At 37.7% G+C, this 17,791-nt stretch overlaps 2 protein-coding genes across 5 annotated transcripts; one reads left to right on the top strand and one right to left on the bottom strand.

The window, feature by feature from the left end:
- Positions 1-359: 359 nt before the first annotated feature.
- Positions 360-7,483, bottom strand: LOC113665808 (pantothenate kinase 3). Of its 4 annotated transcripts, none has more exons than XM_089195177.1 (7): positions 7,152-7,483; positions 5,475-5,830; positions 4,992-5,239; positions 2,942-3,118; positions 2,361-2,484; positions 2,008-2,133; positions 360-996 (listed from the first exon to the last, which is right to left on the bottom strand). In XM_089195177.1, exons 1-7 carry the CDS (start codon positions 7,159-7,161, stop codon positions 916-918), a joined length of 1,122 nt encoding a protein of 373 aa, XP_089051303.1. In that variant the 5' UTR covers positions 7,162-7,483; the 3' UTR covers positions 360-915. The 4 variants fall into 4 exon arrangements, with proteins under 4 accessions (XP_089051303.1, XP_027037513.2, XP_089051304.1 ...); XM_027181712.2 differs by having other exon boundaries at positions 360-1,786; positions 7,152-7,320; XM_089195178.1 differs by lacking the exon at positions 7,152-7,483 and adding an exon at positions 5,918-6,053 and having other exon boundaries at positions 360-1,786.
- Positions 7,473-17,657, top strand: LOC113665707 (uncharacterized). Its single transcript, XM_027181462.2, has 12 exons — positions 7,473-7,969; positions 9,302-9,392; positions 9,753-9,836; positions 10,151-10,252; positions 11,778-11,915; positions 12,298-12,522; positions 12,967-13,038; positions 13,480-13,554; positions 14,054-14,143; positions 14,575-14,637; positions 15,159-15,227; positions 15,471-17,657. The coding sequence occupies exons 1-12, from the start codon at positions 7,623-7,625 to the stop codon at positions 17,436-17,438; spliced, it is 3,324 nt and encodes a 1,107-aa protein (XP_027037263.2). The 5' UTR covers positions 7,473-7,622; the 3' UTR covers positions 17,439-17,657.
- Positions 17,658-17,791: the final 134 nt, after the last annotated feature.

The following is a 17,791-nucleotide window of genomic DNA, read 5'->3' as shown; positions in this document are numbered from 1 at the left end:
CATTCTTCTTTTTTTGGCAGTGGGTCTAACTGTAAAGAGTAACAATGCCTTTCCAAATTTTGTCAGTGTAGTTTGAGGTCAAGGCTGGGATCAACACCATTAAAATTTTGCATTTGGGAACATAGGGTCTGAAATTTTCCATTTAGACACCGTCTGTACAAATCAGAGGCCAGAAGCTGGAGTGCACTGTGACAAAAACTGTTTATTTTATGGAGGGGGAAAAAAGGCAAATTTGAAATGAACCTCTCAGTAAATGACCTATTGATTGCACTTATTATTATAAAATGTTGAAGGAACGTTTGGTGCATGTACAACACCCAACACTCTCCCTCTGACATACTATGACACTCTGACTAGAATTATGTTTCATATCAATATTTAATGCAGTTACAAAATTGTCCCAATTATCAAATAGTGCACCTTAAATAATTGAATTAGATTTCTAAAAGTATAATGCTTGCGTCAGGAGTATTAAGAACAGATATAATTACAACATTTTTGTTTTGGATCCTTCTGTACATATAAAAGGACATCATATCGTATTACTTTACCATACAACTGTACTTCATTTAAATAGCAAAATTAATACACCAATTTTGAGTATGTAAAACCAGTGAGTGATCACTGACTGAAAATGCCCTTGGCAAGTTGAAAATTACTAAATAAATTGAAGCCCTTTGAGGGAAATTCTAAAACCTTATTTTTCAAGTATCATTAGGTTATATCCAAGTCCTCCAATCCTACTTTTTTTTATCAACCAGACTATTACTAAAAAATCCTTTTCAAGAATTAAATAAAATTGTAATTTATCTTTTGTACTTTTATTATCACTATCCCTTGTATTATGCTTTTGTTTACTTAAAATTTACATTAAATAATGAATGATGAATTTTCATTATAAAAACTATGATGGATTCAAGTGGTGATTTGGCAATCTTTGTCACCTTTCATTCTTGTTTTAAGTTCAAGCAAAGCACCAACAGCACCAAAATAACCCTACAAACAACAATTTAAAATAAATTACCACGAACAATTGTACATCATATTTTTTTATTTAATAGTCTTTTTAATCTCTTATTCATTGGTGCATTCTTCCATGACTGATTTGATTAGAGCCTAAAGCACTTATGAACATTTGGTACCTCAAGGAAGGGAATTTATTACAAACAGTGCACTCATTTCAGGTTTGAGAAACAGTAGAATGGGAAGAACAAAGCTTTCATGTTTATTTGAATACAAACAAATATATACAATAATTATTCACATAATAGTGGTTGAGAAAGTGCTATCACTGAAACAGAATAGGGGGCACTTCTTGGACTGCCCATTGGAATGAGGATGTTTAGGGGTGCTTATTACAAAAACAAACTTGAGGCGGGAGGGGGGGGGGGCACTTACCAGTGACCAGGTGTTTATTGGAACAAATGAAGGGTGCTTAATGGAATCATTACCATAAAAGCATATCCTTTAAAAGACTTCATTTAATGATTACTATTTTTCTTTTCTGATCTGTAATTTATCTTTAATCTACAGCTCATTCACAGGTTCTTAAAATTCTAATTCTTCCCTGTAAATTGCATTAACAAATAGATCCCATGTTGCCATGCCTCTGATCAGTAATAGATCATAGTTGACATCAAAATGTAGAAAGAACAAAAAAATTGGCACACAAGGTGCAGCTGACTGTGTCACTGACATTGCCACCATCTGTCATCTACTACTGTCCAGAACCACAGCAACATGGAATATTTTTGTTTTCTATGATGATGTCATCTAAGCATCTGACCTCCAATAGATCATACATAAGAACCAATTAAAGTTCTGCTATTCAGTTTATTATATAAACTGTAGTCATCATGATACAAATTATAGAGTCATTATTCCATAACTTTATTCCACTTGCGTCTATGGTATTACTGTTTGTTTGTATTTTTGTTATTTTTTGGTTTGGTTAGTTGTGTAAAATAAGTTCAAGTCAAGATTCAAAAGCAACATAGAAAGGCCTACCTCATGCGTCAGAAATAGAGCTTTCATTGTTCCTTTGGACCAATAATCCATTGCATAAGCAAGCAGCTTCATGGCTATTGTGTTACAGCGAAGGAAGTTGCCCACAAATACCACACATTCTACCTTCTGAAAATGTTACAAACAAAATTTAATATCCTCATGACTAGTAAAACACCCCATATCCCAGGTTGTTTAGCCTATATGTAGCTGTACCCTCCCCTCCCTTCTGTTTCTCCTTAGGTTAGAGGTTGTTCACCACCTCCTCTTTGTCTCTAGGTCCGATACTACATTAAACTGCCACAGTTGGTCTATGAAACACACATGACAACACTGTTTCACTTAACAGCACTCACATGATTGACAGCACACATTCTTGCAATTGAACCAATGTTGTTAGTTATGGTGATAAGCATGGCTCTTGCTAAATCATTTTTGCTCACTGCAGATCTGTTCTGTTCACAGCACATCTTCCCAAAACTTAATAAAACAGAATTTCACATTAAAATAAAATGACACATAATGATTATTAATTTGCAGGACTCATTACTAGGTGAATAAATATTTAAAATACTAATAAAACACAAAATTGTGTATTAACCCTTTAACTCCCAAGATCTGATCATGAATTCTCCTTTAAAGATGCTTTATGCTTCCTTGTTAACTGGTTATGAGAATTTGGGTTTAGATCAAGATAACAACATTTACCTGATAAGTTTGAGTATTCTCATCACCTGTTTGCTAGAAATTGTAGGAATATTGTAGGGAGAAGTTACATGTTAATCACTTTTGGGAGTTCAAGGGTTAACTGGCATCTTATGTAGGAGATCACTGTTATTGTTGTGTGGAATATGGAAGCCTGAATTAATTTGAGAATTTGTAGCAAGTAAAATTTCACAAATTCTCACTCACTTATTCTTGTTCATAAGAGATATACCTGCTTGCAACTGTATCTCCTTGTAAACCAAACTTAGAATAGTCCCCACCATAGATATCTTGCACCAGTTTATCAACTTTTGTGCTGTCACCCTCTTCAGCCATGGAAAGAGCTTCATCAAATGACAAGCAGCCAGTTAACAAGCAACAAAGGCCTAGAAATGTTCCACCTCCAAGACTAAAGGAAGACAATTTTGTTCAAAAGAGGTTAGCCTTTGATCTACAAAAAAAATCCTATCTTTCATCACCAATTACACAACTAACATGCTTCTGACCTTAATTCTCTAATATCAATGTGTCCTTTGACCCTTTAACTCCCAGGATCTGACTGTTAATTCTCTCCTCTAGCTGTTACACATTTCCCTAAATTAGTTACAAAAATTTGGTATTACATCAAGATAAGTCTGATCTGATAAGTTTGAATATTCTTTTTTTTTTAAATTAAAAAAAAAAAAGTTTGAATATTCTTATTACTTTTTTGCTTGATAATGCATGGATTTTATAGGGAGAAGTTACTTTGTAAAATTGGTTTTTGTCAGCCATTGTGGTAAATAACACTTTCAAAAGAGAAATATAATCATTTGTCTCACGATGTGGTCACATTGGATGTGGATCCCAGCATTTCAACAGTATATTGCTACTCAATAAAGACCAGGATCTTTCAAAAAAGAGATGTAATTGTTTGTCTCACAATGTGGTCACTTTGGATGTGGATCACACTGTTTTGACTGCATACTGCTAGACTTCTTAAGGTACCTAAAGAAGACTAGCAGTATGCAGTCAAAACATCGTGATCCACATCCAAAGTGACTGCATCATGAGACAAATGATTACATTTCTCTTTTGAAAGAGAAGTTACATGTTAAACATGTTTTGATCACTTCTGGGAGTTTGAGGGTGAATTAGTGCTGCTGCCACTGGAAGTTTGAAACCCAGGGTTCTCAATAAGAGATGGCCATCAGCTGGAAAACCAGCTACCAGATTTCTGAGCTGCCTACTTTTGATGAAGCAATGTGTGTGGTTGTGAACAGTAAACTGTAATTATAAAAACTAAAACAAGTCACTGCTACAATAAATTTCACGAACAAATAATTTTCTTAAAGCCATTCTTGTACTGAACAAAAACATATTATTTGCTTTTACATTCTCTCACTGACTAAGCACTCTTCCAATCTCTTCCTTCAGCATGCTTACCTAGCCAACCAACTGCCATATTTCCTGGCATATACCTCAAAAATAAAGTGAGACCTCTGTTAAGTGGACACCCTTGGGACCTTCCCAAGTGTCCACTTAATAAAGGGTGTCCACTTAATAGAGGTTTGTAAAAATTGTGCAATATTTGTTAACGATTAACAATTTATGTTTTATTTTGTACTGTGATAAAGTTCCATGTTGTTAACAAAGCTATGCAGAGTTCAAGTTCATTACCTTAATTTGTTGGTAATAATGCAAAAACATAACAGCAAAACAGCCATGATAATACACGAGGTACATTCACTCTTTCTTTTGGATGGATTACATTTAATTGACTATTTCAAGGATGTAATCTTACACACTACATTGTCAATTCAGTCAGGTGTCTGCTTAACAGAGGTTTTTAACAATAAAAATTAGCCAAATACAATTTATTTTAGTGCCCACTTCTGCTTAATAGAGGTGTCTGCTGAATTTTAGTTCATTACAAGGGAAATATAAGATGTTAACTTTGGGACCTGGCTTAGCAGAGGTCACTTAATTAAGGTTTCACTGCAATACATAAAATAGCGCTTCAGAGCCTCTACATTTAAAAAATAATGTTTTGTATGAGAGCATGCCAAGACCCTAGGAAGGAGCTGTTGACTTGTCGGCTGTTTACTTCATTTAGTTAGCCATCAACTCTCTAACTTATTGAGAACCCTGGAGACCACAATCTTGACAACAATCTGTTGTTATGATGGTGCATTTAGTAAAAGCAAATTATAATAAATAATGCAAAGATGGGTACTGCAAAATTATCAATTTGGCAGACCTATGACTGTCACAGAGTAATAGCAAGTAATTGAAAGTTTTACCTGGTACCACTTATCCTTGAAAACTTTTCTGCAGATTCCACAAACAAAATGCTGACTCCAGAACCAATGTTTACCACAATATAAGGATAAGGATTCAAGTCAAAGTTATACGGTACTTTTTCTGACTTCTCTAAACAGTGCAGGTTGTTCCAGTAGTAACATTCATTTATGCAGGAAGAGTTGATGAAGTGTATGCCATGAATGAGACATTCAAGTTCATCATACTTCACAAGTTGTACACCTAGGATCTGCAAGGTTTAGATGTTCAGAGATTTAAGGCTGGCTTGGAAAATTAAAACAGCATTGATTAATGAGAACAGAGAGCTTAATTAGTGAGATGTTGCTTCTGGAAAAAATTGGAGAAAAAAAAAACAGTTTCTCTTCAGGAAAGGTGTTTTTCACACTAATCAGACTTCAGGATTCGTTTCCAAGCCCTCTTGAAAAACAATAAAAAGTAACATCTAGCTGAAAACAAAAACATACCTCTTTAAAATCCTTTTCAAATTTGAATGCTCCTCCACCAGTGGCACACACCTTGTCATTAAGGACTGATGCATTTAATTCTTCAGCAAGTAAAAGAAATTTTCCCACCACATCAGTTGAAAATCTAATAAAATGTAAATGTCCTTTTCTTCCTCCCAAGACCACATTTTCCATTGCCAACCTTTCATCTCTAGCTCCTGTTTCTCCATAATTAACATTTGACTTGATAAAATCTTGTATTGCCTCCAAGCCAACTTTGTCTTGTCCATTGCGGTTTATTTGTAAATTGCATGGCTCAAAGTACACTAATTTGACCAAGCTTCCTCCGATGTCCAAGCCAAAGCAGGGAAGTCGAGCTAGGAAAACAACAATAATCATAAAATAAATGATACTGAAATACACCTGTAGTGGGGCGGGGTGAAAAGGCAAGAAAAAATACTTACAGATTTTCCTCATAATGAGACCTTCAAAAGACTTACAGTGAATAAAAGAAATACAGTATCTTACAGCTGTGTTGATGAAATTAAGAAGCCACAGAATTTTTTGTGGACATTAATGTTGCAATTAATGCACTACATTAAGCTTATGGCAGTGTTTTTGCTCATGCAGTGTTCTCCTTTTCAGGCAGTAACTGGTAACATTTAGCACCTGTAGTACCTCTTATTACCATTTAAAATTGCTTGGAATTCTTGAAAATTCAACAGGTAAAGAGATCGCTTTACCAGTTTGAAAATCTATTTTACCTGTCATGCGTGAAATAAGGGAGAACACTGCTCATGGTGTTAAGAGCATTTGAAAAAACAAAATGTGTTGTAATTTTAGTCATGACTAACAGGACTCACCTGGAATCCATTAAATATTAATTGTTTTTCCTCATGAATTCAAATTTACTTATCTCCTTAAAAAACAAGTTTACTCCTTCTTGAGTGAGGAAAAGACAAATTGTGGAAAACATTTCTGTTTATGTTTTTGGAACTTGATTTCCAGTATAAGAGGTTCTGATCCCATAAGTTAGAGGTTGTTAATTTCTCCCATAACATCCAATGCTTTATAAAAAGGCAGCCAGTCTTGCTCAACTTTTACAACAAAACAAAGAATGATAAATGACTGACTAAATTAATAAACAACTTTAGTTAATAAAATTTTCATTAAGTTTGCATCAATAGACTTCTTAGTTTGTATGTTTTGTTTACTCATTTCACCCTAAGTGATAATAATATAGAAAAGTGTCCTTTATATTCCTTCTTGTTCACATCCAAATGTATGCATGATTTTTAAAAGATAAAGCTGGGAATTCCCTTGAGACCTGAAATGGGTAAAGAAAACAGACAAGCCACAGAGGTCTATGCAGATTACTAAGTTCAACATAAAATTGGTACATTTTAAATTACCTTACCCGCCCAGAGCCTGAAACACACATAGGACATGTTACTTGACATTCTACCTTAATACACACACAAATACATACATGCACATACACAATAAAAACAAAGAGAGGAAATAGGGCGGGACTAGCCATGGGTGATACTACATTCAGTGAACGATCATGCAATTTTGATCTTTGCAACTGAAGCGTAAATATTTTAAATCTTAAATAAGTTTATATAAGAGATTTGTAAGATTATAATTAAAGTTACGTATCATTTCTTCTAAAGATATGTTTTGTTTGAGACTAACCTTTATTCATTTCAGTTCTCAGTTACTTCCCTCTGTCCAAACTTGTCTATTTACGCCAGACACGTCACGCTCCTCAGATACATCGTGTCATGTTTCTACGTCATGAGATTTGCGCTTGACTAATGATCCATTATATCCCGTAAAATAACGTGCTAACTTGCCGCCATTCCAAAGGCCGTAAGTCCACTACTGACCACTTTTATATCTCAAACGGTTTGTCAAGGTTCCATAAGTCACACAACTGTACAAATTACCGGCGATCTCCCAGGGTGATCTCCCAAGCGTGCACTATATCCGTCAACGTGTCCTTGGAGATCCTGAAGGACTGGGGCGAGCGTACGAAGGGTTTGAATGGTCCGCGGCATTACTTAGCCGAACTATCCCTATTTGTGTACGAATATACAAAATATCTCAGAGTCAAGGGGTTTACCCATAATTCCTGCGTTAGCTATCAAGCCACATGCAAACAAAATGTCGACGTTTTCTCACTACAACGAGAGAGGGGTCATTCGAGATATTCAATCTCTCGCGGAAATCATTCATCTCGACCACTCGTATGCCAAGCCATGGTCAGCACATCCCGATGCATCAAAAGTACGTCCAGTCAAAACTTTGTTTCTGCCCAGAGAAGATCTAGAGAACTTGCCTTTAGCAGACGATGAGGAAATCGATGTATGCGAACCGGCTGTTCCATGTTATTCTGCCAACATCATGTATGATACTGCAAAAGCTAAGACAGTTATGGCTGAATGTGAAAAGTTTGTGAGCACTGTGTCTAGTAAGAAGACTCCAGACACATGGGAAGAGCAAATTTCCAGGTAAGGTTGTGTTGTAATATTTGTTATTGCTATAAAATGCAGAAAAGTGTCATCACGGGCGGACGACACCAGTTGACAGATTTGTGACAACTCTGATATGATCCGATGTATTGTATCGTACCTTTTATTGGGTTTGTCAACTGTCAGTGTCAATGAGGCTGTTTTTCGTTTTTGGAGAATCAAGCAACATCGCTTCGTATAGGCTACCAAGGTAAAAGAGGCAGTAGAGAAAGCTCACTTTGACTCAAGTCCATAAATACTTAGTTGTAGAACGAATTGCGGCCATTCTGCCCTAAGTCGATCCGCCTGAGAATGGAAGTCGATCCACCCGACGAACAAACAGTGCATCAAATTACAGAGATTAAGCGTTATTCCATTTCAGGGTCGGCCAGGGTTTTTGGGTATTCGGTATTCGGGGGCGTTTTAAATCGGGTATACGGTATATTGCAGCTTAAATATGGGTATTCAGTATATCACTTTCTTTGAATTTCAGGTATAAAGTATTCAAAGCTTCGATTATTTTTGGGTATATTTGGAGGAATTTGGGGTATTTTGGGGTATTTTGTCGATTTTTTTTCGGGTATATTGGTATTCCACTACCCCCCCTGGCCGACCCTGCCATTTTTTATTTCTTTTAGTAATGTTTATAGATATTTGTTGACCGTCTTGTCAAAACAACAGCTCATTCAACCGCTGGGATATTTAACTTCTTTGGAACTTCTGTGATCAAAAGTGAAATCATTTTTTTTTTTTTTATGCAATAGACACATCGAGGCCAAATATTTGAGATAAAAAGTCGGTTGTGATGTCAGTATACAACTCAGAAAATAACATCACACCATCCATGTTGTATTTTATTACAAAAACTCATAAAACACTAGTTTTATTTTATGATACCATTTTAAAGAACTCTACACAACTCATAGATAAGATGACATATACATCGGACACAGTTACTTCGAAATTTGGGCAGAAAGGTCTCGGGTGGTTTGACTCTTGGGCAGAACGACTGGATACCTATAAAACAGATGCAGCTAACTACGTGACCGCCGGACACAAGTCACAAAATTGGCGCTTTTCGCTAAAAATCACTATGGCTATCAAAATGGACGCAGCCTGAAGCGCTGTAACACCAATGCAAAATTTCTGTGTCAAGTATTCCTTGTACTGGTGGAAACAAGCTCATTTAAAATTAAGTGCATGACTGGAAATATACTGGGGTTGAATTTTTATTTCTGTTTTATTTTCAAGATGCATATTTCAAGAATCAAAAGAGATGTTAACATTGAACCACAACACAGTCAAACATAGTAAATTTTTCTTTTTTTTCAGAAATGGCTGGGGTGCTAAGCAGAGTGTCTTGTTTGACAAAATTACAAAAGTCCTGTCAAACCTGAGACTAGCAAGATTGACCTACGAAGGAGTAAGACTTGTTTATATTATTACCTTATAGAGTACATTTACTGTAGTCAGGCTCTTGTAGCTACTGTAGGGTGAGTGGTGAGGCTGCCCTTTCATTAAACTTACAATGTCCATGAAACTTTAAAAAGACTCATGACAGACCTGATATAGGTCTCTGTAATAGGTCTATATAAGGCTAAAATTAGGAAGGATCTGACATCACTTGCTCATGCCCATTATGCCATGTAGCACGTAGAGTGACAGGGATCTGACATCTTACCTGGAAAACATCCAAACAAATTGGATTGTAGAGAAATGTGGAATTCTTTTAGTTGAAAGAGTCAGAATTCATTTACTTGCTAATGTAATGTCTGCTTTACAGCTTCCCAATGAGCCTGTAATGAGACGTATAACAACAGACAAGGCAACCAAGAGAACAAGACAAATCTTGAGTGAAACAGAATGGGTGAGTTTGGTTTGCTTTCCATTGGTCTCAAACTGTGTCCGTTTCATATGTAATGGCCTAATATAGTAAACCTGAGTGTTGAGAGAATTTACAACTTCTTGCTTGCCAGCAGATCACTGGACTAAATGTTTCTTTTTGACAACTAAGGAATAGAACCTTTCCCCCATGACAAAGTTGCATACATGTGATGTTTCAGTCACAAGTCATACGGCAGGCTGTTGGGTGACAAAAAGGAGGGACAAAAGTCATTAAAAACGATTCTAATAATTGCTTTTATTCTGGTCACAATATTGTACTCATACTTTATTCCATAGGATCCAAATTTAATGAAATGGCTGCACAGTACCTTAGTGGATGGTTTGAGTATTCCTCTGTTGGCTTGCTACCTTGATGTACTTCAGACTCTCAGAGCCAAAGTGAGTCTCATTTCTTATACATTCAATTTCACTGTTTTATTCTCATGAGTGACCAAGACAGAATTTCTCCTTAAAATATTAGTAAAAAATCAAGCAGACAAGTCATGAGAGTAAAGAAAACATTTGAACTGGGAAATTTACCAAGTTCTCTGAACTAACATCCTAAGAATTGGTTGGTAGACATTGGCTTGGGAGAATTAATATTGAGATCTTGGGAGTGACAGGGTTAAAGGGTTAAAATATAGACCATGAAAAGCACTTACAGTGCAAAGTTTAAAAATTACCTGGTAAAATTGTGCTGAATGCCTAAGTCAGTGGCAAGCAATCAGGGCAAGCTGTGTAGTCTAGTTATGGGTGACTTGTTTGTGACTTCTGGTGCATAAAGCATTCTATCCACGATTAGTGTTTCTGGTTTCAGGTTGAGTTGCTCATTAAGAATTGTGGTAATATATCTGAAACAAGAGAAACACAAATCAAACCAGTTTAAAATCAGTTAAATTAAGTGGTCAGTCTGATTGTTAAAACGCTTAAACAAAGTACCGTAAATGTCCACGTATAAGCCGCATCCGTAGATAAGCCGCACCCCCGGTTTGGAAGCGCAGAATTTGGAAAAAATAAAACAATATAGTTTGAAGTTTCAATAGAGTTGTATTGCTACAAACAATCAAGGTTTCAAAACACCGACATAGAAGTTGTGGCTATCTTTCACATTTATCAAGTCTAAAGAAAGCGAAATTTTATTTGTCGTACCTTCTTTTTCATTGGAATTTACACAATCTTTAACTTAAAATGCTCTCTCGGTCCAATTTTTCAAGATTATCACTTTGAAACACACCATAAAGTTGAAATTCCTTTGCATTGAAAAAACAAACAAACAAACAAGTGCTTAGTAGCCAAGCTTTAAATGTTGGGAGGAGTCTGGGCCTTTCGACTCAGCTGTTCGGGTATACCACGTGTATAAAGATGTTTGGAAACCCGCAATAGGCGAAAAACTTCATGCAGAACAAGAGCCTAATAATGCAGTTGACAAATTTGCCATGAAGGTAATAAAAAACAAGGAGAGATTCCTTGTATGTTGGTGTTTAGTTGTTCGAGTAAACGAAAGTTAATTGCTTGAAAGAACTCTTGGAGAGCAAGATTCGCTCATAAACACTCAAAGACACAAACGGCTCCTTTACGAGCCACCACTCAATGAAAAAGTCAATGAACTACAGCAACATGTTCTCAGTTTCTTTTATGTTTGTTTCTTGGCATCTTAAGAAGTTTTATGAATATTAATTAGGTTTTTGAGAATTCCAAACACAGATGTATCTATGGATAAGCTGCACCCTTGATTTTTGGCTTCAATTTTGTGAAAAAAAGTGCGGCTTATACATGGACCTTTATGATAATATATTTTAAAGGATTACAAAATATTATGTAACCTAACCTGAAATGACAATGAATTAATGTTTCAGAGCTTTTGAAATTATTTCATGTTTATAAAATGTTTAATTACATTGTAAATACATTGTATTCCCTGAAGGTTCCAACACTTGTCGATCGAATGCTTGTTCAACCTTCCAGTCAGCGCCGTGGCTTGGCAGCCAGCCCAGATGCTTTAAACTTGCTTCTGAAAAGACCTTGGGACCCTGCCCATGGACTTGTTACTCAACATAAACAGGTATCACTGCTCTTTTGATGGCAATTTAAAATCAGAACATATTCATTAAGAGAAAATTAAACAGATGCTTGTGGGTTGAGAGCCTAAAAATTAGAAATAAAATTGCCTTGTTGCGCTAGTGACTCTTGGAAAAAAAGGAAAATTCTAAAATTTTAGTTGTCAGTTTAAACACATTTTGATAGGTTTTTGCTTATGATCTATTGGAGGACAGATGCAAAGATGTTGTTTGTATTTTTACTATATAAAGATCATTTTAAGTACATTTGTGGAGAAAATATCTTTTAACATGAGAGAATAACATTGCATATTCATAATGTGCAAATTTCATTTTGAGAAACTTTGTTTCCTGAGTCACAGTGTATTTTTATCCCTCTCTTCAAAGCGTAAACTACCTGGAACTCCTTTACTCTTGGTTGTGCCCAGTGGCCCAACAACAAGCATCTGTTCTGGAACTTCATCCAAGCGGGCTCGCTTCTGGCACAACCACTTGTCTGTCCTTGGAAAAGTTGTTCCTGTTACCATGCACACAAGCAATGGGGGAAGTGGGGTGTCAATCAGCCAGTGTTTGGATCACATTATTGGTGCTGTTAGAATGAAAGTTTTGGAGGTATGAAAAATCTTTAATTGGATGGTATGCATTGGTTGGGTTTTCATTGCTGATGGTGTTGGTTGGAATGTGAAGATCCAATAGCTATTAAAGTGACCCACGCTTTTAGAGATCTATCAGAACCAATGTTTTCTTGAACTGTTTGAAGGGTCTGATGAGACTCCTTACAAACCCTCTTGCTCGTGCACATTGCTCAAGCCATCATGTTCACCTACAAGGGCAAAGGAACTCTTGTGCTGAAGATTTAATATTGAGGGCCTGCTCACAAGCTTAGTGGCCCATCGTGTATACTGTAAGATTGTGTACAATGTCTTGATGTAATGTTCATGTTTGTTGGCCATGGTATTTCTTCTGATATTGAGGAAATGAATGGTAAATCTTTGCTGATTTGTAACACACCTCAGGTAAATCTGACTTTGGTTATAATGTACTTTTATCCTCCAGTTAAGAAGTCATTTTCCTAACCGTCCTGTCATTCTGTTGGGCTGGTCTGTTGGCGCCTTGGTCTCGTGCCAGGTAGGGAATAGGGATTACTGATCAGAACACAAATAAGTAGCTCAACTAGTAATAGTGTGCCTAGCCAAGGCATCACAATATTTGTCTTCTTTAGTCTACATGTGATGATTATTGTTAGTAGGTATACCTTTATACTGTAGTTAGGACAAGGCTTTTTTGATCACTTAAAAATGACAGTTTTTTAATCAGAAAATTCAACATTACTACAGGTAATAAATTTCTAGGGAAAGAAAAGAGAAGAAAGGCTTTATTCACCTGTGTAGCCATTTTTCATTTTTAAATAAATGCCTAATTATTTAGATCAAATTATTCAGATCTATTTAAGGGAGGTCATTCATGTACTTTGGTTATGTTTAGTGTCTGAAATGTAATATGACCATTCAATCATATTCAGCCTTTAACACGTGATGATATAATAATTATAACATGGTTGTACTTTAGGTTGCCCTTATGGAATCTGTGTGTGCAGTTGTTTGTCTTGGTTTCCCAATCACTGGTTTATCAGGTGTAAGAGTGGTGAGTAAACAAGTTATACCTGTGATTGAATCAAACCTTGAACACAATCTTTTTAAAAATTATCTTAAGTCCAGATGTGATTAACACATAAATTCATACATTATTTTAAAAACAGGTATTAAGAATACTCAAACTTATCAGCTACATGTAGAAGTTGTGTCTTGATCTAACACCAAATTTTCATAACTAATTTACTAAGAAAGGTAAAGCAGCTGAAGGGGAGAATTGACAATCAGATCTTGGGAGTTAGAGGCTTAAGTAAGGTTAAATAGTGACACAACAGATCTGTGAACTTCATTTCTCAGCTTTGAAAACCACCTGTCTGTCTCACTTTGCTGCGGCTTTCAGACTGATAACCACAGCAATGTATTTTTGGAGTTCAATATTGTTAATTTTTTTTCAATCATTTCATCAAGATAGTTATCTCTGCTCAATGTGTGAAGCTCTTTCTTTGGACTTGTACCGTGAGGATAACTACTCAGTGATGTGTTTGTTTCAGGGAGTGGAAGATCCTTTACTGGAGTTGAAAACACCCACTTTGTTTATTATTGGATCGCATTCGACTCTCACGTCACAAGAAGAAGTGGAGGTATGTTTCATCTTTTTTTTTTCCTGTCTGATTAAATAGGAACAATTCAGATAACTGAAAAACGTACTTACATTTTATGGTATACAAGATTTCTCTCCTTGACATTGGGTGAAAGGGCGTACATGTAGATCTAGCATTTGCACCTATTGACCAACAAAGCCATAATCCACATTAGCAATCACGAAAAATATCACTGATATACTCAACATACTATGCTTTGCATGTCACATTGCTTTGTATTTAATCTAACTAAGAAGAATGACGATATTCAATTGTTTAAAAAGATAGGGATTCTATTTCATGTCTGAAAGCAATACGGTACCCAGGACATGAGGAGTTAAGCACACAGTGTATGAAATGGTAGTCATATGCTTTTGAACAGTTCGTTTCAACGCATATGTTCTTTTTGTTTATTTTTGTTGTTATTTTAGGAAATGCGCGAGAAAATGAAAACAGACACAAGCCTTTTGGTAGTGGGAGGAGCAGATGAACAGGTTAGTTAGTCTTCTACGGTTAGTCGAGGGTATCGGGGTTTACGTCAGAAGGGGGGGGGGGGAGGCTGTCAGACCATATTGCACTGGTGACTTTGAATTGTGATCAGAGACAGAAAATAAGTAATTTTGAATTGATTCTAACATCATTGTCTGGCTGAAAAAAAAAAAAGTTACTCAAATATGTTCCAGAATACTGGAACTCACGTCCCGGAGAGTTTTAAATCGCAAATTTTTCTAGGAAAGCATGCACCCGGACCCCCTTCCCCCTTCCCCCTTCCCCCATTTCTCTTTCTTTTGCTTAAAAATCTGAGATTGACTTTTGTCTTGTTTTTGGAGGGAAAAAACGGAAGCTTGAGTTTTGTTACGGCTTTTTCGCCATATTTTCATTCTTAATTAGTTGTTCTACATTGAGTAAACATTAAACATTACCGGGTTGCTGTGAAAAAAAAATCGGAGTTAATCTATATGTTCCCAAAAGACTAAATTGCAGTTTTCGTGATGCCATCTTATTTTTGTTCTAGTTGCGTCTAACTCGCGCGAAGAAGAAACAAGAGGGTCTTACTCAGAGCATGGTGGACAGATTGATAATGGTATGTGTCATTTCAATTTAATCTCGTTCATAAGTCACAGGGACGATTTCGCGTAGAGCAGCCAGTAGCCACAAGTCCAGCTGCTATATTGATCGAGGAGTGTAAGGGTGGATGCTTGTTTACATTTTTCGAGTTTTATTTGCAAATCCAATTTCACATAGAAGTTAAAATGTCCAGTAAATTACTCATCAACAATTTAATATTATTAATCTCATTTCATCGGGAAATTCGGTTCCTTTCTAGGATGAAATCGGCGACTTCTTAGGAATAGTTTTGACGTCTATGAGCAGCAGTAGTTCACATAACAGAAATGATTCTTCGGACATGGACGATATCGATGTTCGGAAAAAGAAAAGGAAACGATCGGTATCACGAGATCTGTCGTCGGAATTGGAACGCTCGGCGGGTAAGCAAGCACTGACGTCACAAGCATCGGCAAAGAAGTCAACCCCCCATAAGTCTTCTGTTCAAGAACAAGGAAAAACGTTACTCAAGCTACCGTTAGGCAGTTCATTGGGGGCCATTAGCAGCGTTCGCTCGCTTAGCCAGCCTAGCCCAGCCAAACGACCGAGGACTTCCAAGTCCAAATCGAAACCAACCAATCCGCCTCCAAGTGTAATTCACGTGACTGGAGCTGCATCTACATCGGTAGTTACCAGTGTTCCTCAAGCAATTCCCGTGCACCCTGGTTCCCTTACTGGGTTTCCATTACATGGAACAGCCGTTGCTCGCCAGGTGCCCTTGTCAAGCACGTCTGCAGGTGCACTAGCCACTGCCAACAGAGGGCAAGCCTTCATTTCTTTGACACCGAAGAGCTCAGATCCTGGTGTAAGGGTCACACAGACATTCATTACTCTACCGCGAGGAAGCTCTCCCTCGGTCTTGTCGTCAAATGCTGCAACAGGGCAGACCGTGCAGTATATCATTAAGCCTCAAAGTCAGCGACAGACACCTGTGAACCTCAGCTCTGTTGGTGCTGCTCTGTCTGCTCAGGGGGGTGTGGTACCCACTGCTTCTCAGTTGCCTGTAAGGACCATTGTGTCAGCGCCAGTCAGGCAAACACCTCTTTCTCAATCATCGAGTTCTTCGTTTACTTCTGTTGTGAGTCTCAAAGGGGCCACTGTAACAACGCAAGCTCCTTCTTTTCCATCTGGGGCTGTATCGACGTCAAATACACCTTTATCTGCTGTTTCCTCGCTTGGGAAGTTCTCCCCATCGTCAGGTGTCCTGACCTCTGGAAGGCCTTCTTTCACCCGAGTAGGTGACGCCTCTCAACCATCAACTATCAGTGTTTTGACCAAGGATGGAAATAAGCTTGTTATGTCCCAAGGTCTTAAAGGATCGTACAAGATAGTCAGTGGTACAGCGCTACAACCTGTGGGCAGTGGAACTAACACCCTGACTGGCCAGACCCAAGTTATGTTTGGGCATCCCGTGCGATCACCTGCTAGTAGTACCCAGACAGTGATCAATCAAAAAGGGCCAGGGGCACCAGGAACGGTTGCCACCTCGCTGCCCGTTAGTCTCGCTGCTTTAGCCGGAAAACTGAATAGTAGCAGCTCAGTTTCTCAAGCCGGTGGAAGAGTTACTCTTGTCCAAAACACGCGAGCACCTACCCTCCTTAGTCAGCCAGTTAGGACCGTTCCCAGCCAGGTGGTGTCTGTGCAGAGAACAGTACCTAGCAAGACTACCAACCCCCAAGCTTCAGTGGTACCAAACCTCCCAGGTGCGGTGACAGTGGCGAGATCAGCAGCTACCCAGATCTCTAGAGTCGTCTCTTCCGGGTCACCAGTTACTTATGTACAGTCTGGAACAGCCATTGTGACCAGTAAACCGATAAGTTACCCTGTAGTTGGTTCACAAGTGACTTCCATGGCAGCCCCTTCTTTTGCTGTTTCTTCCACGGCAGTATCTACTGGCAAAGTAGGGCCATCAGTGCAAGGGGTATCAGTCAGTAATAAGGTTGGAGCGGTGACAAAAACAGTACTCAGTGTGTCGAATGAGAAAAAGAGTGATTCACAGCCTTTAAATGTCGCGGTCATTCCAGGCTGTGGCGGAAATCCTGCTCAGCAAGACACGAAAACAGTACCAGTGGCTCAGGTGGCTTCATCAGCGAAAACTACCGCTACAACTCAATCGGAAGTGAAGAAAGCGTCGCCTGCCTACCCTGGGTCCAACGATTCCGTCCCCAAAGAGACGGCTTCGTCTTGACCTTTGTTTTCTGCAAAAGAAAAAAGAAGAACTCTGAAAATAATTGAAGACTTATCTTAATGATTCGATTCCTCATGAATAAAAAACATAGTCTCTCTAGAGTTTCTGGCCGCGTGTATTCAAACTCAAGTTTATTCTCACTGCAGTGTTCCAGCTTAATCAGTCAACTTTATGATTGTAGTTTTTGTGTCTATTAAAAAGACGTGCAACCGACTTGAACTCGTGACTGAGAATCCTTGTTTGCTGGCTGACGGTTTTTTCGTATTCCACTGCTATTTTTGAGTTTAAAGCCTGTGATTTCGTGGTAGGGATGGGACTTGTGATTGGTCATGGAAGTTTTTGCCACCCCCTCG

Source organism: Pocillopora damicornis, chromosome 2 (genome assembly GCF_964200805.1).
Source record: "Pocillopora damicornis chromosome 2, jaPocDami1.2, whole genome shotgun sequence".
In the NCBI taxonomy this organism is placed as follows: domain Eukaryota; kingdom Metazoa; phylum Cnidaria; class Anthozoa; order Scleractinia; family Pocilloporidae; genus Pocillopora; species Pocillopora damicornis.
This window is presented reverse-complemented; position numbering and strand designations above follow the sequence as displayed.

Coding starts and splice junctions, on each gene's coding strand:
- LOC113665808 (XM_089195176.1), bottom strand. Junction 5,240..5,474: donor TTGAAAAGGATTTTAAAGAG/GTATGTTTTTGT, acceptor TAAACCTTGCAG/ATCCTAGGTGTACAACTTGT. Junction 2,134..2,360: donor GAATGTGTGCTGTCAATCAT/GTGAGTGCTGTT, acceptor TAACATTTTCAG/AAGGTAGAATGTGTGGTATT.
- LOC113665707 (XM_027181462.2), top strand. CDS start 7,623: ATGTCGACGTTTTCTCACTACAACGAGAGAGGGGTCATTCGAGATATT. Junction 13,039..13,479: donor GCGCCTTGGTCTCGTGCCAG/GTAGGGAATAGG, acceptor GTTGTACTTTAG/GTTGCCCTTATGGAATCTGT. Junction 15,228..15,470: donor TGGTGGACAGATTGATAATG/GTATGTGTCATT, acceptor GTTCCTTTCTAG/GATGAAATCGGCGACTTCTT.